The following is a 22,666-nucleotide window of genomic DNA, read 5'->3' as shown; positions in this document are numbered from 1 at the left end:
GTATCCAGGACTGCTATCTTTCCTTTGAAGACTTTACCTGGTTCCTGCTTGAGGTGTAGCTTCACCTCAGATATCACCCCCGTCCCCTCTGGCAATCGTGTTTCAACCATGCCACCCGTACTACTTCATAGATTAAGGGCAGTTGGTCATCCAAGGGGAAGACACTCTCTGACACAACCTGGACCAATACCAATCCTTTGCAGCCACATCTTTCCCTGCAAGCAATAGTAAACCCTTGTAGTCTTTGAGAAGCCACAGCAGGGAGGAAACCTCTCCATAGGAAGAAGTACCTTCCTGTATAATAAACCATTTAAGGGATGGTGTTACAAGCAAACAAAAGCCTAGAGGATGGACAGTCCTATCTTGGATCTCCAGATTACATGGGTAAGTATGTCCTGAAGGCAGGGCCGGCACCAACATCGGTAATTACAGTGAAACGTGAGCCCCGTCTCTCCTGGTTCAGGCAGTAGGTATTGGCAACATGGCCCCTTAAAAAGCATTCTTCCCAAACACCCGCAATCAGCATGGATGAAGACCGCTAGAGCATTATCAATAGAATCAGCAAGACGGCTGCTGCTCAAATGTTTTATTATTATTAAGAGGTTATCAGACAGAGCAAAGTGCACAGAGTCCATTCCTTTCTCAAGAGAGACTACAGAAGCTAACTCTTAGTTTTCTTGGAAGGGACACCCAGAAGAGCCCTCTCAGTTCTTCTCCATGGAAGCCACAAAGTGGTACGAGCTTGATAGAATGGAGTTTGACGTCTCTGATTTGTAAATGAGTTGGTTTCGGTTGCTTGCTTTTTGTCTCAGCCATTTGGCTCCTAAAAATGTAAGACGAAGAAAAGTGGGAAAGTCTGTATAAGGATTTGGTCACTAACTCCTACGATGGCCTTCTGTGTAATTAACAGAAACACAGGTGCTCACAGGTAGGGATGCTGTGACACACCTGTGCGTCTCTGAGGCGTCAGCCAGTCTCTTATATCTGCTCTAGTGACATTGGGGCTGGATAGCTCTTGGTTATTGTGTCAGTCCTGACCTCCTAGGCCACACTGGGAGGATCGATGAGACCTCAGCCCAGTAAGGTTCTTTCAGAGATGGGAGAAGAGAAGTTATTTTTTAAGCATCTCATACTTGCGCTTATCATAGTTTGACAAAGGACATAATTTGCGTAGCCCATCCTTGCCCTTCCAGAAGGACCCTGAGGATGTAGGATAAAGAATTAGTCAATGGAACTTTTGTCCAAGATGCTGCAAATCAAGTATGCCTTAGGTGCATGTAATCTGCGCTCCAGTGGTGCTGTAGCAGTGGGCCATGGTCTGTGTCTCATGGCTGTAGTACAAAAGGCTGGGGAGGGAAGGGATGGGCCTTAGCACTGTAGGGGGCAAGGGACGCACAGGGCTCTCTGTATTCAGTCCTTCAGTGCTCTTTGGTGGAGGGAACTGAGGTAGTCATATGTAAAGAAAGCCAGAGAAATTTGTGGCTATTCGGCAGCCTGGAGGAGAAGGGTCTGAAGAGGAAGAGGGAGAGAGAAGTGGAAGGTCAGAAGACAGGCAGCAGAGGCAGAGGGATGAGTATAAGGTACCATGGATGAGATGGACCCCTCCCCTTAGCTCTTAGTACTGAAAGATGCAGTTCCCTACACGGTCCAGGGCAAACGGGGCTCGCAGCTAATCTTTATGATGCAAACTACCTGATTTTCATAAGTGGATACTTAAAAGATGAAACAACCCCCTTTCCATCCGATTTATTCTTTTATCACGAGCACAGCAACAAAACTTCTCTGTTGTTTACAGAAAGGAAAGCAATGAGGCATTCACACCCATTTTACAATGTGAGCTGCTCATGCTGTAGCTTATTGTAAAATACCTCCCTGACTAACTCCCATCAAGTCCAGTCAAAATCATTTTCCCAAAAATCATTTGTGATTCCACATATCCACTTACGGGTTTCTGCATAATATCCTCTTTTCCCTCCCTTCTCTGATGTATTCTTTAAAGCATTCATTCTCTCTTAGGGTAGAATTAGTCTCTCTTCTCTAATGAAACGCACTCCCACCCTCCCTGAATGTCTTTCATAGCTGCCTCACTTCATCTGCTATTTCTGTACATGTGTGCAATGGTTATAACTTTTAGCTATTAATAATTCTTAGTTTACAATGATACCTAAAGAATAAGCATGTGGTAACTGTATTCATATCTGTCAGCCTTCCATTCACCAATAAATTTTATGAATACCCCATTTTCATACCCTGGAGCGATGCATGTTTGTAGTAACAAAAATCAGTTATGCATCAAAAGAGTATATTTATCAACAGATCCAAATATAGTTACTATTCTTGGGAGAATAAGAAGCCAGATATATAGACACTTAAATACTTCATTTTTACTTAGTTACCAAGAAGATTCTGGAAGCTACATTAGGCAAATTTATATATATTAAAAAAAATAATTCATGAAACAAAGGTTGTCAGAATGACTTGCTGATTTAAATCAAGTTTATTTTTTATAATCTTAAATATCTATCAAATATGACATCAGTTTATATGACTAATAATGCAAACTGGAATCCTACCACAGTTTATCACACCCATGCTGCTAACTCAGCAGGTTCTTCTTACTAATTTGTATTTTTTACAATTTAACCAAAAGCATTAAACCAGTTGCATTTACCAAATGTCTAAGTCACGTGGCCTTGAACATTTGAATTCTTATCTGAGAGCCGCCTTCCCCAGTAGTCCTGATAGGGTTTCGCTGCTAATTTGGTGATGCCATCTAGAAGTGGGGAATGATCCCATGTGTGTAACATCTATAGCTGTTTATGTGCTTTGATGGACAGATGCAAAAGCATCATTGTAAGTTTCATGTAACACACACACACACACACACCCCTACTACTCATTGGATATATGTATATAAAAGTTGACTCTTAACTATGTTTCACTTATGTTGTAATCTAAGTTGTTTCTGTCAGATAAAAGAAGTTACTATTTACTCGATATAAAAGCTAAAGTCTTTCACCAATCTTTTCTTGTGTGACATGTGCTCCTTTGAAACTGTGAGCTAAATTTTGTATCTAATTAGCTTTTTATTTTTAACCTCAGACAGTTATGTTTGGGGGCCTCTGAGTCCATTGAGAGCCCTTGAGGTAGTAGTGAGGGCTTCACTTTCCCTAACTCAAGGAAGGTCTCCGACGGAGCAGGGTTCGAGGGAGGAGCTGCTTTGACGTTTGAGTTTTGTGGAAGAAGCTGTTGACAATGTAAATGCTCCTTAGTAAATCACGTCAGCAGGAGTGGTGTGCTGAGTAGGTGTGCAGTGATGTGCAGTCAACAGGGACGTGAGAAGGGGCCGTTCAGTCACCCAGAACTTCCTGATAGCAATTTAGAGAAAGAGTCAGGACCTCAGCCCAAGCAGAGGTTCTCAAAGTCTGGAAGTGCCCTCCAAAGGAAGAAAGTAGGAGACTGACTTGGGTCTAGGGAGCAGGTGCATTCAAACACACCCATTAAGTGTTAGCCCTTCACACAAAAGTGTCCCAGAAGCTCCCCAGAAGTTGAAGCCCTTTCCCCAAAGATAACTTAGGGAAATGAAAGAAAGAATCCAGGCTGTCAAAGGACCACAGTACAAACAGTTGAGAAAGGTGGGGGAGGGTTTGCTGGACAAGATCCTTTCTGTGGACTTGACTGAAGCCCCTGTGGGCTGGCAATATTTGATAGAGTGCTGTTTACAAAAAGGATGCCTATGTTCTAGTTTCCTTTCATTGTTGTGATAAAACAATCAGACTAAAAGCAACGTAGGACAAAAGGGTTCATTGCATCTTGTATTTCCTGGTCACTGTCATTCCTTGGGGGAAGTGAGAACAGAGTGCATGCCATACTGTGCCACATGGCCTTCATCCAAGGAACTCTTCACCACCAAGAAAATGTGGCATGCTACCTAGTTCACTCTGGCTAGACCATTGGCCTTTGTTTAGATAGCTTCCTGATTAGTGCAGGACCATCTGCCTAGGCACAGTGCTGCCCGTAGTGGGCTGTACCTTCTTTTGTTGAGTAAAAATGAAGACAGTCCCACATAGATATGTCCACAAGCCAATCTGATCAAGGCAATTTCTCAACTAAAGCTCTACTCAGGTGATACTAGACTGTCAAGTCTGCAATGAAGGCTAACCCAGTATATTTAGAGTACCACATATAGGCTCTCTGATCATAAGTTCTGCCTCTATGTTCTTGCTGCATCAAGCCAGCTCATACTGTGGTCTGCCAGCCTGTGTAAGACTCCATTGTTGTTATTAGAGAAATTTGGCTCTCTAAAGTTAATGTATGTTTGGTGCTTCCCTCACGTTTGAATCCAGCCCCTTCTTTCCATTACCCATGTCTTCTCTGTGCCCAGTTTCCCCTCCACTAGCTGCAAAGCTCTGCTTAAAGAAGACGTGTTTTCCACGGGACAGCTGTTCTCAGGTGCATTCGTCACTCTCTAAACATGCCTAGAATATCTTCTTTGTGGGACTCCAGATGACTAGATCTCTAGGCCAGAGCTTACCAGTTAGGGAACAGCAGCCACCACCTTCCCTGGCTGCATTCCTCCAAGAGGTAAACCATAATCTCAACTGTGCCTTTACAGGAAGAGCTCGACACCAGAAGTAGATCTCCAACCAAAGTGTTTCCATATTTCCTTGTAATCAAGAACTACACTCAAGGCTGACATATACATAGTCTCATGTAGAGCTTTATAGATTCCTTGTTTCTAAGGCCCTTAGATGATATTATTATTACTATTACTATTATTATTATTATTATTAAACTATTATATGGAATTGCAGATATCTCTTGGAGCCCATCTGCTGCATTCTTGGTTGTTGACTCCATGGTGGCAGGAGACGGCTTCTGGGAGACCCGTGTGCTCTGCAAAGCAAAATGTCTATATTCTAATGGGTGACACCCCACCATTAGAAGAGGTCCCAAGAAGGGTGAACGGGGGTCGGGGGAAGCTGCCTCCTGACTTGGACAGGAGAGTTTCAAAAGCAGTTTTGACAGGGGTAAGAAAGGACAACCATGGAGTGTGGGGAGTGTCCCTTGTTACTGGGAGATGAATCCAAGGCAGGAAGGAAGGCTGTGAGAGGCTGCAATCTGAGGATAGTGGATTCCTTAGTGGAGAGGGTCTGAAGACCTCTCTCAGAGTTGATGGGTGGTGGGGGATCCTCGAAAGGACTGCAATCTTGGGATGCACACAGGAAGTGGATCTAACAGCTCTTCCAGAGTCTAGACTGTAGGTTCACACAGGCCTAAGAGTCACAGGAAGGCTGATCTGCTGGGATCAGCTGCAGAAGAAGCATGTGATGGAGTAAAGAACTGACCTTTGTCCACTCCACTGGGGACAGAGGACCGAGGCACCATCTCATGTTTGCATTGATGTCCACATGGGAAGACGAACTTGGAGCTGTTTTATAGGTGAAGTGAGCACTTAGAGATATTTCCAATCTGCTTAGTGAGGGTCACACTGAAATGGGCTTGATGCTGAGTATCCGTTACCCGAGCCTCTTAGAAACAATCATGGGCTGGGATCCCTTTAAGGATTTCAGAGTATCTTTGTATGTGCATAATCTTGGGGATGAGCCGTGAGGCATTTTTTTTTTATTATTCACATGTTCCAGCTAGAGGTTTGTACACATTTCATATATCATGTAGGCTTCCTATTTTGTACTGAGATTTTCAGTGCTTGTGTGCTTGGCTTAGAGCCAGCCTGTCCTGAGTCATAACTTTCTATTATATGATGTCGACTCTTAAAATAATTTAGATTTTTCAGACTGGGATGCTAACCTAATTTTCTTCCCCCTGCTGGCTGTGTGTGTGTGTGTGTGTGTGTGTGTGTGTGTGTGTGTGTGTGTGTGTGTCTATGTGTGTGTATAACTATGAGAGACACAGTGTGTTTGGGAATATGTGTCTATGTGTGTGTATGCACGAGTATGTGTGTATATGTATGTGTGCACATGCACGCATGTGTGAGTGTATGTGTCTGTGTCTCTGTGTGTGTTTGATAAGATACACAAATAAGAAAATAGCTCTTCTGGAAAGATCTCCCATGCTCATGGATTGGCAGGATTAATATAGTAAAAATGGCCATTTTACCAAAAGCAATCTACAGATTCAATGCAATCCCCATCAAAATACCAATCCAATTCTTCAAAGAGCTAGACAGAACAATTTGCAAATTCATCTGGAATAACAAAAAACCCAGGATAGCTAAAACTATCCTCAACAATAAAAGGACTTCAGGGGGAATCACTATCCCTGAACTCAAGCAGTATTACAGAGCAATAGTGATAAAAACTGCATGGTATTGGTACAGAGACAGACAGATAGACCAATGGAACAGAATTGAAGACCCAGAAATGAACCCACACACCTATGGGCACTTGATTTTTGACAAAGGAGCCAAAACCATCAAATGGAAAAAAGATAGCATTTTCAGCAAATGGTGCTGGTTCAACTGGAGGTCAGCATGTAGAAGAATGCAGATCGATCCATCCTTATCACCCTGTACAAAGCTTAAGTCCAAGTGGATCAAGGACCTCCACATCAAACCAGATACACTCAAACTAATAGAAGAAAAACTAGGGCAGCATCTGGAACACATGGGCACTGGAAAAAATTTCCTGAACAAAACACCAATGGCTTATGCGCTAAGATCAAGAATCGACAAATGGGATCTCATAAAACTGCAAAGCTTCTGTAAGGCAAAGGACACTGTGGTTAGGACAAAACGGCAACCAACAGATTGGGAAAAGATCTTTACCAATCCTACAACAGATAGAGACCTTATATCCAAAATATACAAAGAACTCAAGAAGTTAGACGCAGGGAGACAAATAACCCTATTAAAAAATGGGGTTCAGAGCTAAACAAAGAATTCACAGCTGAGGAATGCAGAATGGCTGAGAAACACCTAAAGAAATGTTCAACATCTTTAGTCATAAGGGAAATGCAAATCAAAACAACCCTGAGATTTTACCTCACACCAGTGAGAATGGCTAAGATCAAAAACTCAGGTGACAGCAGATGCTGGCGAGGATGCGGAGAAAGAGGAACACTCCTCCATTGTTGGTGGGATTGCAGACTGGTACAACCATTCTGGAAATCAGTCTGGAGGTTCCTCAGAAAATTGGACATTGAACTGCCTGAGGATCCAGCTATACCTCTCTTGGGCATATACCCACAAGATGCCCCAACATATAAAAAAGACACATGTTCCACTATGTTCATCGCAGCCTTATTTATAATAGCCAGAAGCTGGAAAGAACCCTGATGCCCTTCAACAGAGGAATGGATACAGAAAATGTGGTACATCTACACAATGGAATATTACTCAGCTATCAAAAACAATGACTTTATGAAATTCGTAGGCAAATGGTTGGGACTGGAAAATATCATCCTGAGTGAGGTAACCCAATCACAGAAAAACACACATGGTATGCAGTCATTGATAAGTGGCTATTAGCCCAAATGCTTGAATTACCCTAGATGCCTAGAACAAATGAAACTCAAGACGGATGATCAAAATGTGAATGCTTCACTCCTTCTTTAAAAGGGGAACAAGAATACCCTTGGCAGGGAATAGAGAGGCAAAGATTAAAACAGAGACAGAAGGAACACCCATTCAGAGCCTGCCCCACATGTGGCCCATACATATACAGCCATCCAATTAGACAAGATGGATGAAGCAAAGAAGTGCAGGCCGACAGGAGCCGGATGTAGATCGCTCCTGAGAGACACAGCCAGAATACAGCAAACACAGAGGCGAATGCCAGCAGCAAACCACTGAACTGAGAATAGGACCCCCGTTGAAGGAATCAGAGAAAGAACTGGAAGAGCTTGAAGGGGCTCGAGACCCCATATGTACAACAATGCCAAGCAACCAGAGCTTCCAGGGACTAAGCCACTACCTAAAGACTATACATGGACTGACCCTGGACTCTGATCTCATAGGTAGCAATAAATATCCTAGTAAGAGCACCAGTGGAAGGGGAAGCCCTGGGTCCTGCTAAGACTGAACCCCCAGTGAACTAGATTGTTGGGGGAGGGCGGCAATGGGGGGAGGATGGGGAGGGGAACACCCATAAGGAAGGGGAGGAGGGAGGGGGATGTTTGCCCGGAAACCGGGAAAGGGAATAACACTCGAAATGTATATAAGAAATACTCAAGTTAATAAAAAAAAAAAAAGAAAGAAAGAAAGAAAGAAAAAAAAGTCAAAAAAAACAAAAAAAAGAAAGAAAATAGCTCTTCGTTTTCAATGTAGTCCTTTTAATTTAGTCAAATCTCAGTAGTTTTTCTGCTTTTTATTAACATTGGGACCCTTTGGTATAATTGCTATAATTCTTATGTAGTAAAAATTTGCCGAGTCAAAGGTGAGGGGGCAAAGGTGGGAGAGAAGAGTTCTGCCACACAAGTTGAGACCTCAAGCAAACAGCTCTAAAGGTTAAGGGCCCGTGGTTCTATTAATGTAACTGGCATGCACCTAATACAATGTTGCCACTGTGAGCGCATTGTGGGAGGGCAGTGACATCAAGCTCCACCCGTCCTTGCTATCACAGTCAGGGAAGGTCCTGGGACAAGCTGAGAGAACAGTAGGGCTTTGTGGAAGGACAGTAGTGCTGGGATTCCACAGGACTGTGGGACAGACTATGGGATGGGGGCTGTTAGGACAGGTAGAGAAGATGGGGGAGGGCAGCTTAGTCATCTGCCCTGGGCTTTGGAAATGGAAAGCCTTACTAGTCAAGTCTCCCTATATGAGAAATAGAACTCGTGAGGATGCTTCCTGGAAAAGCCTCTGCCATGTAAAACCCGGGGGCTACTGTTTTGATGACAAGAAGGGGTTTTCTGGTGCCTCCCTAACAAGGTAGCAAAGATGTTTGTCTGAGGTAAGCTTTGTCAGATGTCTTCGAAGACCAAAGAATCATGTTCTTGAGTAAGGAGCAATTCAGTTGAGTCAGTGAAGAGCTTTCTTAGAATTGTGAGTTAATAAATTAATACCAAGCAAGGGTGGTCCATCATCCCGTTGTTCTGCGGGGGCCCGTTTAGAGCATTTCGCATACTAAGCATCATGAACACAGTGAATTATTGCCGGCCTCCAAATAATAATGAGCATCTCCTGTGCTGCCAGCATTAAAATTCATGGTTCTTTGTGTGCAGTGCACTCTCAGTTCTAATTAGGTTCTGCTTGGGCTCATACGAGTGTCAATGTATAGTCACAGGGTCCCCAGACTAGGGCGCCATTCTTCAAATCAGTCTATGCACAACTTGAAGACCCACTGGCAGGGAGGGGACACTCGAAGGCATAATGAATCCATTCTGCCTACTGTCTGCCCCACTTCTGTACATGAGTGCACTGTTACTGTCTTCAGATACACCAGAAGAGAGAGCCAGGTCCCATTACAGATGGTTGTGAGCCACCATGTGGTTGCTGGGAATTGAACTCAGGACCTCTGGAAGAGCAGTCAGAGCTCTTAACTGCTGAGCCATCTCTCCAGCCCAACTACTTCCTTCTTGCTCCAGCCTCTTTCCCAGTGTTTGACTTTTTTTATGGTGAAAAGAGAATCTTTTCCTGATAAAAGTTGCATGGCATTCAAGTCCTGAGTAAGTCTAGTATCTGGCACCTGTTTTAAGCGTGATGCGGAAACTAGGGTGTACCCCTCCAACTGTGCAACGTCCTTTATGAATACAGCTGTCCTGTATCGACAAACCCCTCAGGGGACAGCAGTGCTTAACGTTGGGAATTGTTTGGATTTCTTGAATTAGAAATAAGAATCAGCAAAACTTCCCAGGCTTGGGCTGGCCCAGCATCATCCACAGTGTGTCTATTGGGATAGTATTTTTTGGTAGCTGGGAAATATTACAGAGGGAATGTTGCATACCAATTAGTTGTATTAAAATATATATTATGCACAGTTCTGTATTTGGGTTTCAGAGTTTCCTTGACAACATCATTTAACTTCTTACTGTTCTTTTCACATTGCAAGTATAAATATCTAATATGTTTTTGTTCAAAACATCAATTAGGCGTCAGCATAATCTTTATTAATACAGATCTGTTATTACAAGGAGACTGCTGAGCTCCTGTAATTTGCACAGCAGGAACAATGAAATATCTTCTCTTTTGCTTCTATCCCAGATTGTCTGGCTTTCTTTTATCCCTCCCTCCCTCCCTCCCTCCCTCCCTCCCTCCCTCCCTCCCTCCCTCCCTCCCTTCTTCTCTCTCTCTCTCTCTCTCTCTCTCTCTCTCTCTGTCTCTCTGTCTCTGTCTCTGTCTTTCTCTGTCTCTCTCTGTCTCTGTCTCTGTCTCTCTCTCTCTCTCTCTCTCTCTCTCTCGCTCTCTCTCTCTCTCTCGCTCTCTCATTGCACAGAGCACACACACCAAAAACCTTCCGTGATACCCTTTCAAATAACACTGCAAAGCAAAACCCTTTTCCTCACCAGATGAGCACTGGGAAGGTCCCAAGTGGGAAATGGATTGACTAGTTACAAATGGGTGTTCTGGCTGCAGGTCCCCTTTTAATTTCTTGACTTCTTTCTCCTCCTGTAGCGAGAACTCCCCACTTCCTGCGGATTCAGAATGTGGAGGTGAACGCTGGCCAGTTTGCTACCTTCCAGTGCAGCGCCATAGGCAGGACAGTGGCTGGGGACCGGCTCTGGCTACAGGTAAGTGTGTACACCACCCTTCACTGTACTGGGGGACAGACGCATGGTCCTGGAGGAGGGACTGTTGACACCAAAGCCGTCTCTGTTCTAGAACCTTCTTCCCACATCGGTTAGATCTCCAGGTTTCCAAGCTTACTGCACAAGTTCAGTACCTTTCTTATTTTTCTGGAATTCCTGTTTTTCTTGCTGTTCTTCCTCAGTGATCTTCTTTGACAGCAAACAATTGTGAGTTCTAAACTCTAATGCCTTTCTCCCCTGAAGAAAACAACCAAGGAATCCTCCCCCGTGTCTGTCTGTCTATCTATCTCTGCTGTTGCTCTTTCTTTGTCTCTGTCTTCCCACCCCCAATATCTGTCTCTGTCTCTCTGTCTCTGTCTCTCTGTCTCTGTCTCTCTCTCTCTCCCCCCCACCCCCACAGTCTCCTGTCTCTGTTGCTCTCTGTTTCCCCCATCTGCTGTCTCTATCTGGCTCCTCCATTTCTGTCTGTCGGTCTCTCTCTGTCTCTGTCTACACACACACACACACACACACACACACACACACACACACACACACACACAAAGAGCAGAGAGCTTGCTTTGTAGGCCTTTCTGTAAGCTGAATTTCTAAATAATTCATATCAGGAATTCATGTGGAAATTAACAGCACCTCTTCTAATTTCAAGCATTTACGTTACGCGTGAATCCTCAAATAAGCATGGTCCTTGAGGCTTCAGTCCTATATATTCTGCATGCCAGACAGTTCCCTGAGCCTGTGCCCACTCTAGGGAGTTGGGACAGATTGAGTAGATGCCAGCGAACTTCTCCTTATCCACAGAATGCCGCTCAATTCCTTTGGAGTATATTTTTGGAGGTGGGCAGAGCTCATCTCCTTACTGAGCTCCAATCAGGGCTTTCCTCCCTGCTGAGCTCCAATCGCAGCTCTTCTCCTTGCTGAGCTCCAATTGCCGCTCTTCTCCTTGCTGAGCTCCAATCACAGCCCTTTTAGGTTTAATCTATAGCCCTCTGGTTCCTCAAACCTCCTAGAGTACTTTACCTGCTTCTTTCCTTCTTTTCATTCTTTGCAGAGTTTCAGTTGTTTGTTTTGCAGTGCTAGAATTACATTCATGTCCTTGTGCATGCTGTAGCTGTGCTAGTCCTGTGCTAGGCATGTTCTAGACCTATACTAGACCTGTGCTAGGCATGTGCTAGACATGTGCAACATGTGTGCTAGACCTGTGCTCCCCCAGAGACACAAACCCTGGTCTTTTACATTGATATCTTATTATTTTATTTATAATTTTGAGTTTGCTACCAAACAGAAGCACTCTGTGTTTTAACCCTTCTGTGTCCGCTGTCTCATAAGAATAGGCTTCCATTTTCTCTTCCTGAACTGGTTCTGCCTGACTCTTATCATACTTGGCACTTCTGCAGTAGCCTGACAACTATGAAGTGTCTCACTTATATGAATTTTAAATCCTTTATCCCTTTTAATTGACACAGCTTGGTTGGTTATTTGTATTGTCATCTTTTGGCTAGTAGCCAAACATATTTTTCCAGGATGAGCCCACGATGAGCTATCAGGTGGTAATGTGTCTGGGGAGGGGTCTTCTCATGGCCTTAGCACGGAGGGAGCATGCCTTGCCCTTCTGCCTGATGTCAACCCCCTCCCCCTTTTTTTCCTGTATCCTGGCTTTTGTTGGAGACCTTCCTGCCAGGAAGGAAGGATGTATATAGAAGTTTAAATTGCATGTTCTAAATCTACCCTTACTTTTTTATTTGATTCTAAAAGTTTAGTAATCACTACTTTAAAAGCTTTTTGTCGCACTTGAAGATTGATATAAGCATTTAGCTTTTTTTCTTTTTATCCCACATCTCAGTTATTTTAAATGATTGTGCTAAGGATATCGGATTATTGCCTGAGTGGGTGGATGTTTGTGTTAATGAGATCCAGATCGGTTGTCTGTTGTGCCTGATGCACAAGATAGACATCTTTTATTGACATTTTCCTACAAAGCATTTAGCACCTTTTAAAAATGACACTAATCAGTTCGTTGTTGTCTGTACCGTTCTTAATTACTCACTGCTCATGTTGTGTGTGTGCGCGGTACGCACCGCTTGGGAGGAGGCGGTGAGAAGTGCAAGCTCCCAGGTCCAGGGTCCCAGGGGTTATTCTCAGAGACTTACAGTCACATCGAGGACAACATTGCCTCTTAGATTTTACAGATATTCCAGACCTGAATTCCCCCGCTTCAACTCGATTACTTTGGGATTCCAATCCTTAATCCATTACTAGTAGTGATAGATTCTAAAGTGTTAGTTTGTTCTAAAGTGTTTAGCCTGTTATAAGGCGACAACTGATTTTTATTTTAGGAGACAGAGAGCTATCTTGCTGTAGACTTTTCCATCCTGCCTCAATCATAACGTTACCTTGGGAGATTTAGGAATTTCAGGCTCACCCTCGGATTCTAATATAATGGGTCTTCAGGAGGGTCCATCCTTCAGGACTTCATCAAATACTGTCCGAGTGACTCCATTGTGAAGCAAGGTTTGAAAGTAGCTAATCTGAAGCAAAATTCAATGGTGTAGTAAATTGGAAAGGAGAAAGTGAACATACTATGTAACGGGTACCTTAACAGTAGTCCCAGGCTATCCCTGGAGTTTGGAGTAAGGAGGCTGTAGGTATCACAGTCTTCAGATGCCAAAGTTCCTTGTCTGAAATGGTGTAGCATTTGTGTGTGACCTGTGTACATTCTCTGGCATGCTGAAATAATATCAAGGTAGCTTACAATAGCCAGCACAGGGCTGTGTGTTGGTAGCTGTGCTGAGTTTGTCAGGGGCTAATGACAAGGACAAAGCCTGTGTGCCATCAGTAAACACGTTCGTTTCCTAACATTGTTGCACCGCAGAGCTAGGCTGGTTGCCCAGGACACTTTCCTTCCTCAGCCTCTCAAGTGCTAGAACTAGAGACATGAGCCACCATCCGGCTTTCACGTTATTTTCGATTTGTGGTCCATTTTCATTTTGTTACAGGTTTTTCAGTGTTAGGGTGCATGGCCTATGGATCTTAGATACCTAGGCATGCTTTGTCTACACGGCCTCTAGTTCAGAGTATGTCAGATGTAGCATTCTGATACTGGTAACTCCATTCCTGTTTGCTTCCGTTTCCTTTTTTCAAGATCTCCTCCTCCTCCTCCTCCTCCTCCTCCTCCTCCTCCTCCTCCTCCTCCTCCTCCTCCTCTTCCTCCTCCTCCTCCTCTTCCTCCTCCTCCTCCTCTTCCTCCTCCTCTTCCTCTTCCTCCTCCTCTTCCTCTTCCTCCTCCTCTTCCTCTTCCTCTTCCTCCTCCTCTTCCTCTTCCTCCTCCTCCTCCTCTACTTCTGCTACCCCTTCCCCTCCCTCTTCCTTTGCTTCTGCTTCTCCTGCCTCCTCCTCCTTCTCCTCCTCTTCCTCTTCCTCTTCTTCTTTTCCTTCTTCGCCTTCCTAATCATTTGCCTTTGACATGCTTGAAACTCACCGTGTGCCTAGGCCAAGATGGGACACAATAGCCATAGAATTTACATGATTCCAAGTTTTCAAGTTATCAATACTTTGTCTTGCTCTCGGGATGCTATTTGATTTGCGACTCTTGTGATGATCTGGTAATTCTACTGTTAAATTATTGATGTCTTCTGGTTGAGTAGACATTTTGTGGGAAAGTATTTATTTTATGAGCAGCTTAGGGAGGAGATCCAAACTAAAAAAATTAAAATATTGTAAAAAAAAAAAACCGTTTCAGGGGTTGGGGATTTAGCTCAGTGGTAGAGCGCTTGCCTAGCAAGTGCAAGGCCCTGGGTTCGGTCCCCAGCTCCAAAAAAAAAAGAAAAGAAAAAAAAAAAAACCCTTTCAGCCTATATGAATAAGGTATATCTGAAATGTAACTGACTTTACTCTGTAGACCAGGATGTCATTTTTTCATTATTTTATGCACATGCATGCACGTTTGCCTATATGTATGCATGTGCATATGCAGGTGCCTGTGTATTGCATGTGTGTATGCTTGTGTATGCCTGTGTATTAGTATGTGTTCATGTACGCACATCTTGTGTGTATGTACATGTCTATGCATGTCTGCCTCTGTGTGTGTGCATGTGTTTATGCATGTAGAAGGCTAAAGCTGACTTGATATGTCTTCCTCGATCATTAACCACTGTACTTGTTGAATTGGGGGATTTCCTTGAACCAGAAATTGACCAGTTTCATCTAGTTCTGGTTTGCCCAGTGGATCCCCTATCACTGCCTCCTGAGTCCTGAGCGTCTAGGCAGCTGCCATGACTCCTTGCCTTTTGCATGGTTTCTGGGGATCCGAACTCCACTTCTCAGGCTTGTGTGATCACAGCCATTTCCCCAGCCCTAGCTCTCAATATTCACAGTACATTCTGAGTATGCAAACGTCACAAACCTGAGCCCATCTCAACACTAAACTCCAAACCCCACATGCAGTGCTTCTGAAGATAATAGCCTTTATAAAAATGGTTTTCTGCATGCCAGCTCTCTAGGATCTTAACATTCTGAGATCCAGGCACAGAATGGAATGGGAAGAAAATATTTTCTGGGTTACTCTGTGGTATAAATCTCCCCAAGGAAGGAGTAAAACAAGATTTAGAAATCTAAGATAAATGTTTACTTGGGGGCACGTGGTTCATACACAAATGTACGTGGGTGTGTGCAAGTGTAGTCATGGGCAAACACTGTCGTTGCTATACGACAGCCTTTAGAATGTCCCCAGGAGGCTCTGGGCACAGAGTTTCTTGGGTCCCCTCTGTGATTACATCTGAAGGGAGCGGCATGTCAGCCCTGTCAGCCACAGGGGTAAACTGCATAGACGGGAACAGGGGGAACATTGCATATCTACATTAGCTGCACTGCTGTGTCCGTTGAACTCCGCATCATCCTCTCTGGAAGGTGGGTGAGCTGGCAATGGGTACAACATTCAAAGATTCTGACTGTGACCCTGTCGCACTGGTACCATCAAGGGACCACCCTGACCTTAGGAGACTCCTCCATGAGTATTGCAGTACATGTTGAGCCACGCCTAATGAAATGCCTGAGTTTTTGGTGGTTCGAAACATAATTTAAACATCTCTTTTGTTTTAGTTACCACAAAATATTAATATAGCTAATGAATCGTATGTAAAGAAAAATGTTAAAGATTTTATTTTTGTGTGTATGCACGCGTTTGTGTGAGTGTATGTCATGTGTGTGCTGCTGCCCTCGGGGGTCACAAGAGTTCTTCAGCTCCCCTGGAGCTGGAACTACAGGCAGTCATGAACACTAGCTGTGGCACTGAGAACCAAACTTGAATGTTCTGGAAGATCAGGAAGGGCTCTCAACTGCTGAACTAATTCTCCAGCTCCTAATAGAGACCTCCTTATCACTGACAGATCCATCTCCTCTTGGGGATGAGGCTAGTATCGGTGTGGGTTAGCATTCTTCTAAAACGCAGAACTATGAAATAAACTCAGGACGGTGAGAGCCTACTTCATGCCGGCAAAGTCTTAAAGCCAGCATCCTGGCCATCACAGAGCTGTTGGAATCTGATATTCTTGGCCTTTCTTGATAGATATTGTCGACTTTGGCAGTCTGTGCATTTAAATATGGTGTTTTACCATACAGAGTACTAAAATTAAATGTTTATGTAAAGCACTCAGGCGCTCCAGCGTGACCTTGTTTCTAACATGTGGTCACTTTTTAAGAACTTCTCAGAGGATGTATGCGTGTGCACATATGTGTTTATGAGCACATGCTTTCTCTCTCTCTCTGTCCTCACGCACACACGCACACACGCACACACTGACACAGGTACGTGTGCCATTATGCCGAGAAGTACTGAAGGTAGGTACTCTCCTGGGTGACGTTTGAGCTTTGGCTTTCGGTTTATTGGTGATTTCTTTCCACTGACCCTCGCAGAACTCTGTACCCACTTCTAGAAGACACAGCCGAGGCCTGGAGAACTCTGTTCACTTATCTCAGGGCACCTTGGCACATCGTTCGTAACAAGAACTGGGAACTAGGATTAATACTCAGACACCCATGTGTGGAAACTGTCTCTTAACCTGCAATGCTCTTTGCAAAGCACAGTGGGAAACCCAGACATTGTCAAGGATTCATGAACTTTGTGAAGGAATTTAAGTTGCCGGTTTAATCATAATTTTACCTTGTGTTTATGTGCGTATGAGCGCACATATACATTGTCCTGGTGGGTGAGGCAGGGCTGGTCCTATGTGGTCTACATCTTCTGGTGGCTTTGAGCTTCATTTATAGATAATGAGGGGAAAATCAGAGCTGTATATCAGAACCATTTCGTTATTAGGTATAAAAGCTACAAAATGATTCGTAAAGAGGTAAAATTACGGTTCCTTCAGCAAGCTTAACTTGAGTATTTTACACCATATATATTAAAGCATAAATTTAACATCACTTACCACACGGAAAATACCAGGAGCAGAGAGAGTGGACTGTCTTCGGTTGCTATAGGAACCATTTACCATCTGACTCTCTGAGCAGGGAAAATCACATCCATTATTGTTTTAGTCAGTTATGCATCTATAGCTGCCTGCATTTGACCAATCTAAGCATTCAGACAGAGACCGCCGAAAGCATTCCGGCCTGCATCGTATGTTTCAACCTGGTGTGGTTTTGGATTGCTCCAATTTAAAGAGAAAGGTTTACTTCATATCACCCCCCGCCCCCCCCCAAAGACCATGTGACGTACCTAGGGAGGTCCTGGAATGAGCTAATGACCCAAAGTCATTTACTGATTTCATATAACTTGGTCAGCTGGGATCGAGGACACTGGGCTTCGAGTTTGGACAACCAGTCGAGATGGATCCATTCACAGGGTAGAAGAGAGGCTTTGGCATCTTCCCCTGACCCTAAGAACTCCAATCCTCACAATGCTGTTTTTGTTTTCTCCTGCTTATCAGGGGACCTACTTGTTTATCCCCACTTCCAAGAATCCCAGGCTCTCCCAGATGGTCAAAGACTTCGTTGCTCCTCTGCAGTTTAGCAAGTCTGTGTCTTAATTATCAAGCAGAAAAGGCCGTGGGCCGGAGAAGCTAGATCTGCCGAGCTACGCAGCAGAGGTTCCATTTAGACCACGTAAGCTAAATGGGAGGAAATTTTGCCTGCGCTACTGATCGTCTTTAGTAGCCTCCATGGTGAGACGGTCCTCAGCGTCTTGCAGTAGGGCCCACTCGAAAGTGGGTAAGCGCAACTCTTACTGCTGTAGGGGACAGAACAGTAGCCCTTCCCCATGCACATGACTGCGCGAGGGCCCTGCCTGTCATCTACTAAGCTCCACTTCCTAACAAAACGCCCAAAACGCCCAAGATTGATTAATTTACTCCGACTGCTGCTCACTTTCTCGGCCTCAATTTCTTTCAATCATCTCCCTGATTGTGGCGTACGTATTCCCGAAAGCCTTGCTGCGACTCCTTCTCATGGTAAATCACGCTTATTTAGAAGTTCTCGAGTGAGCCCAGAGGCCAAAGAAGGTTGTAAGGATAATTGAAATTACTATCGGTACCTTTTTCCTGGCTTGCTCACACTGGAATATGTGCACCTTAAAACGCTCTGGGATTCACAAAGGGTCACATTTAACTCAGCCAGGCCATTTCTTCTGGGCCCCTCACATTGTGGGCCTTTCATGAAACTCCACAAAAGTTGGAGCAGTGGTCCTTTGGACCACTCGTGCGTTCTCCCATGACTATATCACAAAGAACATGCAGGATCCCCGTTCTTGATCACTGCACACTGTGCTCTTTGTTAATAGGCGGGCCCCCAGCGTTTGATAAAGCTGCCTTTCTCTTACCCTGGGAAAACGGGGGAGAAATCACTTGAGCAACTTCCCAGCTTCACCCCAAGATGTGTTCTCATTGTTCAGCTGTGAGAATATAACAAGGTGGCCCTACCCATAAGCTCTGACTTCTTGGTAGTGCCCAAGGTTTTAACACATTGCTCTGCCTGGTCATTGCTGCCACAGAAAAGGTCTCCAGGGAAAGGGGTTTAGAAGCCTAGTGACTCCAACTGTTACAGAGAGCAGAGCAGGCCACCAGTCTTCACAATTACCAGTGAATTCCAGCTGAAGGAAGTGACTCGAGACCAAGAGGCTTCTGGAAATGAAATAACTTAATCCTTCAGTCTCTCCCTGAAAACCAGCTACTGTTCCAGTTCCGCCTTCCTCTCATGGGGTGTGGCTAGGTCAGGACTCTTCCTGTTTCTGCCTCATCCAACCTAAGGTACCAGCATGCTCAGTGGGATGTGCTAGGGGAGCGTTTTCATCCACAGTGTAGAGCGATGACCACGATCTCTCCCTCTTTTCCTTCTCTCCCTCATCCTTTCTTCCATTAACCTAAATGTGAATGCTCCTTGAGTCTTCAGCTGTCAACGGGGCCATCTTGAATCTAAGTTGCCTGTTGTATTTTTTTTTTGGACTCTTCAGCATCAAGGAGCAAGGAGGCTCCCACTAATGTGTAAAATCAGGATTTCAGGGAATAGGAAGAAAAATCCCAATGCAGAGAGTGGAGTTTTTGCCCCAGAGGCCAGTTCACCCTTTTCTGACATTATCCCTTCAGTCTATCTTCCTTTCAGTCTGTCCTGTGCTCCTGACTGTGCCTCATCCTCCCCTCCAGGGTTCCCTCTCCTGTTGCTTTTCCCGACCCTTTCAAACCCTTGATGTATCAGGGTTGGAGCCCGAGCACCTTTAGTCACAACCGCCCTTTTTCTCCTGGACCTGCCTCGGGTTTGGGGTTTTGCTTTGCTTTTCCTTTTGCTCCTCCTCTGATTCAACCTCAGCTCTTGCCTGAATTAGGAACCTTAGCATTTGACTCCAAGATGAGGTTTATGCACTTGTGCAAAGTTATTGGCACTACCACAAGCATAAATGATACGCAGCATCTGAGTGATTAATCTGGCAGATATCTAAGTATGATCATGTATCCCCCACCATATACAAATTAGCAGCACCTACTGACTCTTTTCTGACATAGGTTTTGGTACTCCCATTTTGAAAACCCTGCACTTGTGTTTCCTGGAGGTGAACATTTCAGAGGTCATCTTTATTTTGTACAGAGGTCAACATGTTGTAGACTGTGCTGGCTGGTTCTGTGTGTCAGCTTGAGCCAAGCTGGAGTTATCACAGACAAAGGAGCCTCCCTTGAGGAAATGCCTCCATGAGATCCAGCTGCAAGGCATTTTCTCAATTAGTGAGCAAGATGGAGAGCCCATTGTGGGTGGTGCCATCCCTGGGCTGGTAGTCCTGAGTTCTATAAGAAAGCAAGCTGAGCAAATCAGGGGGAGCAAGCCAGTAAGTAACATCCCTCCATGACCGCATCAGCTCCTGCTTCCTGACCTGCTTGAGTTCCAGTCCTGACTTCCTTTGGCGATGAACAGCAATGTGGAAGTGTAAGCTGAATGAACCCTTTCCTCCCCAACCTTCTTCTTGGTCATGATGTTTGTGCAGGGATAGAAATCCTGACTAAGACATATGCCTTGACATCTAATAGGGAATTTTTAATATTAATTAATATTAAAATATTTATGTAATATATTTATATCATTTATTATTTATATAAAATATATTATTATGTTAATATTAGTACATTAAATGTACTGATTAATATGTAATATATATTTAATATTAATTAAGAGATTAATTTACTGACAGCTTCATACATGTTGTTCCTACATTCTTATCATACTTGACCCCACCATGTCCCTTGTGCCTTCTCTTTCCACTAAAGCCACCTCCTCATACTCTTGTGGTTTTTTGTTGGCTTTGTATGAGTGTGACTTTCTGGGTTTAACCAGAGCTATAGCCTTGGGCACGGGTGTAGAGCTTTCCACTGGAGCAAAGGTAACTCAATGGCTATGCTATTACTTAAATCACAGGTTCCTGTTGCCCCAATAAGCATGGTATGCAGGAGCCCCAGGGGCCCACTGAGCCCCTCCCCAGACCACAAATGAAGGTCCAGTCCCACTCCAGCCCTGAGCTGTCATCGCATCCATCCCCAGGACGGCATTTCTTGCTTGGCTCTCCTCCCCAATGTCCAGGTCCTACGCTCTCTCTACTCGCTTTCCTGTGATATTCCCCTCAGACATGGAGGAATGATGGATAGTCCCATAAGAGCTGAGCACTCAATCGCTACTTTTTAAAAATAATAAAAGTGAGATTAATTTTCTTATTAAAATCCTACCTAGTAAGGAAAATAATGTCATCCTATAAAAGCCACATGGTACCACAAGATTAAATAGAAGCATTCTGTTGAATATTTGGATTCTCATAATCAAAGTTCTTATTATATATATGTTTTATTCATCAGCTGCCCAGTAATATATAAGATATGAAAATGTCTGCAGACCTCACAGAATGTTTGAAGATATAAACCTATCTGTGTGGTTGGGGTATCAGATTTTACTTAGCTTAAAATAAAACTTGACAATGAGAACAAATCTACAGCATACTAAAGTAATGCTATTGTCTCTAATTGATATGGTTGTACAGGTTTTTAAGTTGCCTTTTTAAAAACCTCAAGTGGGAGCATCCAGGGTTTGCCTTTTATGACTAATGAGGTTCACATAATGTAACATATTTATTAACGTAACATAACATACAGTGTAACATTTCACGAGTGTAACATATTTAAGGATCTTCCACACTGTAGCATCTGTCAGAACTTCCTTTCTCAGGCCAAATGCAACTCTCTTACCTGTGTGTATGTCACACTTGGTTCATTAATTTTGCCTGGAAGGGGAGGTCATGACTGGTGGTGCTGTGACTGGTAGCATCCAATCCCTGAGAAACTCTTTCGACCCTATATTCAAGCAGTAGCTTTGCCGGTTCCTATGGTAATTTTATTGTTAGCTTCTTGTAGAAGAGCAGTGTCTTTGCAGTGGGCACATCATCTCCAACAGCAGCGTGCAAGGGGCCCAGGTTCCTGCATTCGTCCTGCACTGGGGATTCTCATGTGCCAGGGATAAACTGTCTTTCTTAGTGTGAACTGGTATCATGTACTTTTGATTTACATTTCCCTAAAGCCTGGTGATGCTGGGCACCATTTCCTGTGCCAGTTGGACATTTGCATTCTTTCTTTACAGAAACACCTATGTCTCATGCCTGGCCTGGAACTGAAGTTTTCCGTAGTCATTAATGGATTGTGGAATTTCTTGAAGCGTTATCAATCTACGTCCCTTCCCAGCTATGTGATTTATGAGTATTCCCCAAACCGTGGGCCGATGCTGATCTTTATCAGGGGTTACTTCTGTTTGCATATGTCTGTGTGCGTGGTGTCTGAGTGTTCACATGGGCGCGGTGTGTGTGTGTGTGTGTGTGTGTGTGTGTGTGTGTGTGTGTGTGTAAGCCCAGGTTAACATGAGATGCTTTTCTTGACTGCTCTTCACCTTGTGTATGGAGGTCGGGTCCCTCTGCAGTTGAGTTCCCTATGTCTGTTACTCTGGCTATGCAGCTTCTGCAGATCCCTTGCATCCCAGGCACTTGGTTATAGGTGGACCTGGCAACTGTGTGTGCTCTGGGAATCTGAGCTCCAGTGCTGACGTTTGTGCAGCAACTTCTTTGCTCGCTGAGCCACGTTCGCACCCAAACAGTGATTCTTTAGGCACTGAAATTTGTGCTTTTGATGCTGTCCTGATCACTTTTCTTTCGGTGCAGATCATTAAAGTTTCCCCTTGGTGTGGAGTATTATCTCCTGAGGTTAGCTCCTGCATACGGCAAAGCTAAGAGTGCAATTTTTTTTATTTTTAATTTTTGGCCAGTGCCTGTCCAGTTTCTCCACTACCTCTGTTGAAAACACCATTCTTTCCCATCCGAATAGTCTGATCATTGTGATGCTCATCAGTGTGTGATACCTATGAGTCTTCACGGCTGGGCTCTTGGTTCTACTGTAGTGCCCTGTGTCTGCCCTCAGGCCGAGCCTACAATGTCTGTCTGGCTGTTGTTGTCTTCTAC

The 22,666-nt window shown here is 44.2% G+C and overlaps 1 protein-coding gene across 8 annotated transcripts in view; it reads left to right on the top strand.

Moving 5' to 3' along the window:
- Ptprm (protein tyrosine phosphatase, receptor type, M) overlaps positions 1–22,666 on the top strand; it is a 704,621-nt gene that overhangs the window by 294,854 nt on the left and 387,101 nt on the right. For all 8 annotated transcript variants that reach the window (NM_001168632.1, XM_063266820.1, XM_063266818.1 and 5 more), the window contains one exon: positions 10,571–10,686. In NM_001168632.1, the coding sequence (NP_001162103.1) occupies positions 10,571–10,686 (116 nt within the window). The remainder of the gene's footprint in view (positions 1–10,570; positions 10,687–22,666) is intronic.

This window comes from Rattus norvegicus, chromosome 9 (genome assembly GCF_036323735.1).
Source record: "Rattus norvegicus strain BN/NHsdMcwi chromosome 9, GRCr8, whole genome shotgun sequence".
Taxonomy (NCBI): Eukaryota; Metazoa; Chordata; class Mammalia; order Rodentia; family Muridae; genus Rattus; species Rattus norvegicus.
This window is presented reverse-complemented; position numbering and strand designations above follow the sequence as displayed.